This window comes from Malania oleifera, chromosome 7 (assembly GCF_029873635.1).
Source record: "Malania oleifera isolate guangnan ecotype guangnan chromosome 7, ASM2987363v1, whole genome shotgun sequence".
NCBI classification, from domain to species: domain Eukaryota; kingdom Viridiplantae; phylum Streptophyta; class Magnoliopsida; order Santalales; family Ximeniaceae; genus Malania; species Malania oleifera.
The window spans coordinates 106,586,889-106,596,589 of NC_080423.1; the positions used below are offsets into that span (position 1 = coordinate 106,586,889).

The 9,701-nt window shown below is 33.6% G+C and overlaps 1 protein-coding gene across 1 annotated transcript; it reads left to right on the forward strand.

Annotated features, from left to right (window-relative positions):
* Positions 1-1,529: 1,529 nt before the first annotated feature.
* On the forward strand, positions 1,530-5,990 carry LOC131160999 (cyclin-dependent kinase G-2-like). Its single transcript, XM_058116859.1, has 7 exons — positions 1,530-1,728; positions 2,033-3,440; positions 4,588-4,723; positions 4,809-4,897; positions 5,064-5,175; positions 5,276-5,382; positions 5,488-5,990. Exons 1-7 carry the CDS (start codon positions 1,530-1,532, stop codon positions 5,564-5,566), a joined length of 2,130 nt encoding a protein of 709 aa, XP_057972842.1. The 3' UTR covers positions 5,567-5,990.
* Positions 5,991-9,701: the final 3,711 nt, after the last annotated feature.

Sequence of the window (9,701 nt, forward strand, 5' to 3'; positions counted from 1 at the left end):
AAAGGATATTGTGTTAGTCATGCAATAGGGGTTCTTCATCTCCAAGGCTAATATTTTCTTTTAGCTAGTTTGTTTTTTGATTTATTTTTATTATACTTAAATTATGCCGATCACTAAAAAAATATTTGAAAGTAAAATATGAGAAAAATAGAAGAAAAAAAAAATTCACTTTACTGTGCCGCATCGTAGTGAGACATCATTGTGTAACAATTATTGTTAGTATACTTAAGCTACCTGACCTCCATCTACATAGACAGAAGGAAAAAAGAGATAGCGTGAGAGAATGTGATACAGCATGACACATTAAGTATTCAACTGAATTTAATTAACTTACATTGAAAATTTGTTACAAATGAAAATCAGAAATAAAAAATTGAAAATAAAAACTAATAATTTGTTCATTCAAAATTTTAAAACTCAAAAAAATTTAAACTTAATTGAATGTGTGTTTATTATAAACTAAAAATTGTAGAAAAATGTCAAAGAATTAAACTATAAAATTCTATAAAAATCAATTGCAATTATTCACTTAATTTTTGTATTATCACACTCAATTTTCAATAAACCAAGAACAATCTTTTACATGTATCTTAATTTTTTTTCATTTTAATTTATAACAAAAGACACTAAACTTTCACGAGGTTTCAAAAATCTCATAAACCTGTCATGAGATTTTAAAAATTTTATAAACTTCCTTTTACAGTTAATTTTTTGGGACATTTATGCCCCTCAAAAAGTGTATATTTTTACCAAATATAAAAGAAGTTTATGTCTTTTTAACAAATTTCATAGGATTTTAAAAAATCTTAGGGAAAGTCTTCAAAATTTTCAAAACATTAGGTGATTTTTTTTTTGTCAAAGTTTAGAAAAAGCAAGTGCCTTTTTACATTGTAATTTATAAAGTCAATTTTGAATATTAAAACATTATAACAACATATTACAAAACAACTACAAATTATTGAAGTGCAAAAGATATTGACCTTGGGGACAAAAATATTGGGATGTTTCCTGAGATTTTAAAAATTTTAAAACTTTTCTTAAGTTTTAAAAATCCTAAGGATCTTTCTTGAAATTTTTCAAAAAAATCAAACCTCCCCTTATATTTCGTAATCTTTTGAGAGGAGATTTATGTGTTTTTAACAAATCTCTGGAAAAATTTGTGATATTTTTTAATTTCAGAGGAGGTTAATGAAAATTTTGATATGTGAACTTAGTGTTTTTATCTATTATTAAATTTAGTTTTTTAAACTTTATCCCTACAAATTAAAACTGGTAATAAAAAAAATACTAGTACTACATATAAGTAAAGGTATATATCATTTTTTTTTAATTTTAAATTTTTATCATAATAATTAAAAATTAACAATAAAAACATAATTAACCATTTTAAAATAATTTATAATTAATTCTTTTTATTACATTTGTTATCATAAAAAAATAATAATAAAAACTATATCAAACAACCTTTTTAGATATAGAAGGAAGTTTCACGGGAAAGCGGTGAACTCTTCGGCCGTTGACGGATTGCAATGATTTGCCAGCTGCCACCGAAACACGTGATCAGCACGTGCATCCAGGACCAATATATATGCACGATTGCTTTTACATCTTCCTTCGTATCCTCAAAACGCGTGATCGAAGTTTCAAGGCGATTCTCCCTACTGTCTGGCGAGATCTCCGTTCGTCGATCTTTCCTTCTACCGCCGGCGATCGCTTGTCTACTCGTTGGTAAGGCCTTTTGCTTCTGCAATTCTTGCCGAAGCAGATAACGAAATCTTTCTACAGTTCCGTTCGAGTTCCCTATTTGTTGTCCAGTTTTTTTCTATTTTGTTCTTAATCGGTTCTGGTACGTGATCTCTGTATATCTAGGGTTTCAAATTGAATTTTATGTACTGGTATATTTTTGTTTTTCAAATCCTAAAAAAAAAAACGAAGATCGGGTGGAATTGTTGATTTCTAGGGTTAGAGTTTGTTCGGATTTGTTGATTAAGAAGTGTTGTTGTTGTTGTTGTTGTTGACTGCATGGCGGCAGGGCGATGTGATGTGTTGAGGAGGGGGGATGATTGTAAGAATTACTTAAAAAAGGAGCATGGTTATTATGGGGCCCGCGATCGTGGTTTTAGATTAGGTCGAGGCGGCCGTGACCAATTTATTGAATATAGGTCTGATGATACTGTTGCTTATGAATTAGGGCTTAGGGATTCTGAGGTTTCTAGGGTCGAGAATGAGCAGTCAAGTCGAGATAAGAAAAGGAAGTTCTCTCCAATTGTGTGGGACGGAGACAAGACGGAAGTGAGGGTTTCATCAAAGAATAGAATCATCACCCCGAGTTATAGTCAATCACAGAATGTTTCCTCTGATTCCAGAGTTCGACTTTATCCTGTTGCAGAAAACAAGCTTCGGGGATTGCAAATTTCACCAGTTGAATCTCCTGTGCCTCATGGGTCTGCGTGTAGTGCAGCTTTGGGGACCGGAGTTGGTTCTTCATCTCTGGTGTCTCAGGAGAGGTGTGGGGATAAAGAGCAAGTGGAAGAAGAGTGTGTGCGGGTGCACAACATCTCAACCTCACGATGGGCATCTGAGAATGATTCTCCAAGGGATTTGTATCTTTCCAATGAAGAAGATATGCCCAAAAGGCAAGGAATGGTCTCTCATATGGGTTCTTCGAGTCCAGAGTGTGGAGAGTTTCTGAGAGAGGACTCAAAGGGAGATAGAAGTAGATCATCAGAGTCTGATGAATGTTCTGAATTTGCATCAGACAAGAATGATTTTATGGAGATTGACAAGGAGCATGATGAAAATGCTGGCATTGACAATTTTTATTCCAGTTCTGATGATGACGACGACTACTATGGTGACAATGATGATGATGCAGAACCTGTAGGTCCAATGCAAGGAAGCATAAACATGCTACAGAGCTGTAGAAGTGTGTTTGAATATGAGAGATTAAATAAAATAAATGAAGGCACTTATGGTGTTGTGTATAAAGCCCGGGATAAGAAGACTGGGGAGACCATGGCTTTGAAGAAAGTTAAGATGGGGAGAGCTAGTGGAAGAGAAGGTTTTCCTATGTCATCTTTGAGGGAAATCAATATTCTTCTATCTTTTGATCACCCTTCAATTGTGGGTGTTAAAGAGGTGGTTACAGATGAATCTGATGGTGTTTTTATGGTGATGGACTACATGGAACATGATCTCAAGGGGGTGATGGAGAAGATGAAGCAGCCTTTTAGTACAAGCGAAGTTAAATGCTTGATGTTACAGCTGTTGGAAGGCGTTAAGTATCTTCATGACAATTGGGTGATTCATAGGGATTTAAAGACATCCAATATTCTTTTGAATAACAAGGGTGAATTGAAAATCTGTGACTTTGGTTTGTCTCGCCAGTATGGTAGCCCGCTGAAACCATATACTCCTTTGGTGGTTACATTGTGGTATAGGTGAGTTCCATTCTCCCTACATTTTCTGTTGTCTTCTCTTCTTTTTTCCATTGATTTTGTGCATTAACTACATAAAATTCTCTCCTTCCCCATTTTGTGATTTTCCTTTGCCTATGTCAAACTTATGGCTTTGGTTTATTTTTATTTATTTATTTATTTATTTAAAATTTTGGTTCATATTTATTTATTTATTATTTATTTTTGGTGTTGTGATTACATTGTTAAGTAATAGCATTCTAAGCCATTTAAGTTGACATGACTTCAGGTATCCTTTGGCTCGTGTATGAATGTTTTAATCTTGCTGAAAACATGATAAACTGGATGCAGTGCTGGCAAGACAATATTTGAATCTTCTGGAAGTTGCAATTGTTTTTAGCAAACTGTACGATTCAAGTATTATTTATGCCTGTTAGTAAATGCTAACAAGCACATTCATTAGTACCTTGATCTGATAGAAGTTTGTTCAAACCTTGGTCTCGCTTGTAGTCCAAGTTTTCTCCCACGTGTAGTACCAAGTGTAGAGAGAGATGTTATATGACATGTTATGTGTGAATTCCTTGCACAATATTTTTATTATTATTTTTTAAAAAATTTTTTGATAGGAAATTCCGTAGGTATTGTTGAACTTAATGATTGTACTCATTTGTTGTTTACTTTTCTGTATATTGTGGCACTACCCAGTGCATGGTTGGCAGAACTACTTTTCTTAATGGCCAGACTTGTTAGCACATTGTTTCTCTCTTGAAATTAGCATCATTGAGTTGTTTATAATTACTGTATTTAACTCTCTGTTTGCCATTGTTGTTGTTAGGAGGGCAGTTGTTGGGCAAAAGGTTTCATTGGCTGTGTTTTCTGTTATTTTATTTTGCTGGACTTAAAATTTGTGACAATTGGCTTTTAGTTGTCCCATTTCTCATATTTTCTAGTTGTACCATTTTGTTAATTTTGCACATAATCATGTTTGATCTCTTTGCCATGTATACATGGTGGTCTGATTGTTTAATAATTCATTGGTCTTGTCATGTCCTCTACATTCTTTGGTTTAAATTATTAACAATTGAAGTTCATTTTAATTAGGTTTCTCTACATTTTATTGGATCAATACTGTATTACTTGCTAAGCGTTATTGTGTGCATGCGCGCTTCAGGGCACCTGAACTATTGCTGGGGGAAAAACAATATTCAACGGCAATTGACATGTGGTCGGTGGGTTGCATAATGGCTGAATTATTATTGAAGGAGCCATTATTCAAGGGTGAAACTGAAGTTGATCAGCTTCGTAAGGTAGTTATTGTTTTCCTGTTGAGCTTGTTTGGATAACTGGTTCTTCAGTCTTTTCAAGAATGCATTTTCCTCCAAACAATTGCAGATTTACAGAACTCTTGGCTCACCAAATGAGGCAATATGGCCAGGCTTTTATGAACTCCCTGGTGCCAAAGCTAATTTTTTCAATCAACCGTAAGTATACCATTTATTTATCTGTTATTTATTTTTTAAATGGAATAAAAAGCAACTGTTTTTTTCCCAATGATATTGGTTCTGGGTCAACATGTGGGGCTTTAGTTGATTATCTCAGAATGCTGTGCGTAACATGCTTAGTAATCATGGCTTTATGTATTTTCAGGTATAATATGTTGCGTAAGGTATTTCCTGCTGCATCTTTCACAGGATCTCCAGTTCTCTCTGATTCAGGATTTGACTTGTTGAGCAAACTCCTAACATATGACCCTGATAAGGTAAAATTCTACATTGAACTGTGAATTATGATTTTGCATCAACTAAGAGCTTCTCGTTTAATTTTTTTTAATTTCTGATGAAAAATTATTTCTTATGCAGCGAATAACAGCTGAAGCTGCTCTTAATCATATCTGGTTCCATGAGGTCCCTCTTCCCAAGTCTAAAGATTTCATGCCTACTTTTCCTGTACAACATGCTCAAGACAGGTATCTTGACCACGTAAATATGAAATACTGACAGCCTGGAAAATTTAGAGCAATGATCTCTACTTGCCATACTTCTCTTCAACATTTTGTTTGCTCAATTATTAGGCCTTCACAAAGATCAGTGAAGAGCCCGGATCCTTTATTGAAGACAGGCAGAGGAAGGAGCTGTGGCGAGGGTTTCTAGGCAGTGATAATTTCCTTGGTTAAGAAAGAGACATTATGATCTTGGGGTTCTGGTTTTTTTTACTACTTTTGACAGTATATCAAGAACAGAGGTGAGACATTGTTTGTGTGCAAAGTTGCAAAACCATCTGTGAGATATTAATGTTGTTCCTTGGCAGGCACATAAATGGTGTGCTTGCACAGATCATTGTCCAGTTGGCGAGGTTGATTTGCTGGCTATGTCAATATGTAATTTTTATCGATCATAACAGTCTTTTGCTCTTCTTGCTGCAAGGTGGGGGTATTATGATATGACAATTTGATCTCTTTTTTTTTTTTTGGCCCTTAAGGGTTTTCACCTTTAAATCTGTTCCAGATGAAACTCTGTAAATCTGTGTAAATTTGTCCCATTTCAATTCCAAATGTTGTTTTTAGGCTCTTGCACATAATGTATCTGTATTTCTCTTTCAGTTATTCATGAACTTCTTTTAATTTGCATATTTGAACTTTGTTTGCGAGAGACCACTGGTATAAGGTGAAGCAAGGGACACTGTTTGCCTTTATGGCCAAAGGAAGGAAAAGGTTACGTGTTGTAAGGTATTTTTTTTTTTTTGCTGGTCTTATGTTTGCGTGAATGTGAGCATCGCAGTTTCCCTCATGTGAGACATCTTATGGTTCAAAAATGATGTAGAATTTATTTTATTTCTTCTTAAACTCTTTGGTGCTTTTAAAATGATGTGTATCTTTTGCATTATCTAACAAGCACGCATATATATATTTTGGGATGTAATGGGAAGAAAGCTAGCAAATTTAGACATTTCTATTGGCATTATGTGTTATGGAGAAGGATTTTATCACTTCTATATTGGTGGAATGGTGCGATCTCCTGAATAATTCATTTGGGTTTGCAACTTGCGTGGAGCAAATTTTCAATTTAAGTTCTCTTTTGTCATTTTTCCGTTATGTGGTCAATGTGATTGTTTGTTTGATACTTGAGATATGGCTTGTCTTGTTTTCTTCTATATTGGTGTAAACAACCAGTCTAATGAACTTTAGTCTCATTAACTTCTGTTTTATCTTTTTTGTTGGGTAGAAAAAGGATATGTTCTAGAGAAATGAAACTTGCTGTTTTCTTGTTTTTGGTTCAAGATTGTGCGGTGTAAAGAGTAGTGTGCAACTTCTTAATACATAATTTATTCTGTACAGCCACCTATTTTGACTGTTAAGGGCCTACTCGTACAACCATTATGCATTTATGACATATCATTTCTTGTTCTCGTATTTATATATTTTTTATTCATCTCACCATCGTCTAGACACTTGTGCTTACCGTATGAAGTTAAAAAGTTTCAGATTTTCAATCTCTGTGGGTAACAATGGGTTATCAACGCCACATCTAATAGAAATTGGCAAGCACTCAACTGGTATGTCAGTGCTCAGAAGGTTTTCCTCCCTCTTATTTGGTTGTTGTTTAAACCTTGATAATTTATTTGCATTTTCAGTTTAATATCTTATCACAATTTAAGATTTGTTTCCAACACTGAATAACTGTATATGCCATCCCGAATCCTATTTCAAATGGCAATCATAGAGTAAGATTTTTTTTTTTCTTTTTTTTTGGTATTTTTTATCGGTAGACTAAGAAAGTGAAGGCTATTGTCTGATGCACTGGGGACTTAGTAGTATGTTTTATCCCGGTTTTGTCTGGATGATGTTGAACACCACCTATAATATCTCTATTGGTTTGGCCCTTGGGACAAACTTCTCAGCTGGTGGTTTCAAGAAAAAATGGAACATTGTAGCATCATCCCATGCATGCTTCTTCAGTGGTCCGTTCTATCTTGAAGCTCCCTCCCTATTTAAGAATTCTACCAACCCCTGATTTCTCTAACGGCTCAATTTTTCTTGGACTTGCGTACTTCTGATGAGCATGAGGTGGAAGAAAGAAAACGATGTTGAATGGATCGGGGACGATGCACAGGATAAAAGCTGCTGCTTCATCCATCAGTGTAATAATTTTTGTACGAAAGTTGGAAATTTGTAAATGTTAGGTGTAATCAATCTGCCGCCTTTGTTATTTACATGGATTGCAATGTAGATGTTTATTACAGTGGTTGCAGGCGGCAGAATGTTGAAACTTTGTTCAGTTGTGAGTCGTCTTCTATTAATTGTCATTTACGTGGAGTTTAAAATGGGATGGATTTTGATCATGAAGTCTAGGGAATTTGAAAAGGAATGATATTTGCATGAAGCTCTTATAGTTCGATTACACCCATCATTTGTGTACTCGTGAAACTGGTTGGTTCCCCCCCCCCCTTTTGAGTCATTAGTCTTTAGTTCGATTTTTATTTTTTAAATTGGAAACTAGGTTAATTCGGTTTGGTCATTGATTTTACATGATATAGTACTTTTGGAGTCATCTAAATTAATGAATTTTTATAATGTTTTGGGTATATTTTAGTCTTTTCTTCTGAATTTTAAAGAAATTTAAGTTCTTATGATGTGTTTTAAAAAATTTATCGAATTATTATATTTTTCAGAATTTTATTATTTTAAAATAATTTTTAGAATCTTTTGATGATATTTTAACTTTTGTGCTTTTTATGGATTTTAAAATTTTGGAGTTTTTTATGAACATTTTTTGATTTTATGTATCTTATTGAATTTCCTGACTATTTAATTTTTAGATTTTTATGATATTTAGGATATTTTAAAATTTATGATTTTTTTTGTGTGATTTGTTTATGGAATATTAACATTTTATACCAATTTTAAATTTTTTTTGACATTTTTATGGAATTTTTGGGAACTTCTAATGTTCATAGAATTTTTTTAAATTTCTTGTAAAATTGAGGAATTTGGGATTTCTTTTTGAATGTCTATAATAATATTATTGTAGGCATTAACTCATCTTATGGTATGAAAATTTATTTATCTTAAATGTTTGGTATTTTACCTTCAAAATATTAGGATGTTTTGCTCACAAATTGATACAATATCCACAATTTTACATAATATAAGAATTGCTTTTTTTTTTTTTTATAAATTTGTTGTCAATCAAAAGACACATTTTTTTTATCCACAATGTGATTTATACTATTCATATTTTTACTTATAATACATTACTTTCCTATGCATGTTGGCATTCATACATTATAGTTTGTAAGCACTGGTGCGATTTATTTTTTGGTTCTTTGTTAAAGGAAATTTTATAAAATAGATTGGAATGTGAATAGTGTGATTACAGGATCCATTAATAAATTTACTCTTTATGGGGAGTAGATTCTTTTATTTGAAGTTCTCTTTTATACCCAAGAAAAAGAAAAGGTAGGAAACATAAACTCATGATTGAGTTTTTTAATATTTTGGGTTTTCAATTTTTATTTCTATTATTAATTTTTTCAAATGAATAACTCCATTTGAAAGGACTGGATTATGTTTCAAAAAAATGATCAAGCGGTCCTACTACATTGGACAGCTGGTTTCAGTAATTTTGATTGTTTTACAAGTTCAAAAAATGTTAAAAAACTATCTGCAACGAAAATAAAGAATACAATGTGAGTTGGGTTTCTCTTATCATCACTTTAATTTCAATGGTTGGGTTGCACAACATTCTTGGCAAATGTATATAGTACAACCTATTATAGAACGTGACCTCGTGATGAAACGAAGTAATGTGGGACAGTTTTATTAGATAAAGTAGTGTGGTCCTACATTACTTTACCCAATCAAACTTTGTCTGCACTTTTTAAATAGTTCATCACGGGTGACATTGTGCTTGGGTGTCTGCTTCTTCCCTCTGTTCTGTCCACTCAACAACTAAACAGAGATGGCATGGTAAGTCATCGCGGAGAACACCAACCAAGCAATAGAACTACGTCTTTGTTGGCAACAGCGCCACCTGCTCCGGTTCCATGGCCACCAGCACCGCCTGCAGCCATTCCTACGCTGAACAGTGGAGAGGGATAGCAACACTGGCAAAAATCTCCTTCTTCGGTGTGTTCTAGTGTAGGGGTGACAGTAGAGAGCAGGCGCCCATGATTGCTCCTCAAATATTGAATCCTTGATGGTAGCAAAAACAAGTTCCAACCTGTTTAGAAGTCGAAAAAAATTTTTAAGGAAAGGAAAATATGAAGGTTCATCACGTTTGTAGGTTA

What these genes read in the sequence shown, in the direction of transcription:
- LOC131160999 (XM_058116859.1), top strand. Translation starts at nt 1,530, where the DNA reads ATGATTTGCCAGCTGCCACCGAAACACGTGATCAGCACGTGCATCCAG. An exon ending in GATCGCTTGTCTACTCGTTG is followed by an intron (nt 1,729 to 2,032) that starts GTAAGGCCTTTT and finishes GCATGGCGGCAG; the next exon opens with GGCGATGTGATGTGTTGAGG. An exon ending in AAGTTGATCAGCTTCGTAAG is followed by an intron (nt 4,724 to 4,808) that starts GTAGTTATTGTT and finishes AAACAATTGCAG; the next exon opens with ATTTACAGAACTCTTGGCTC.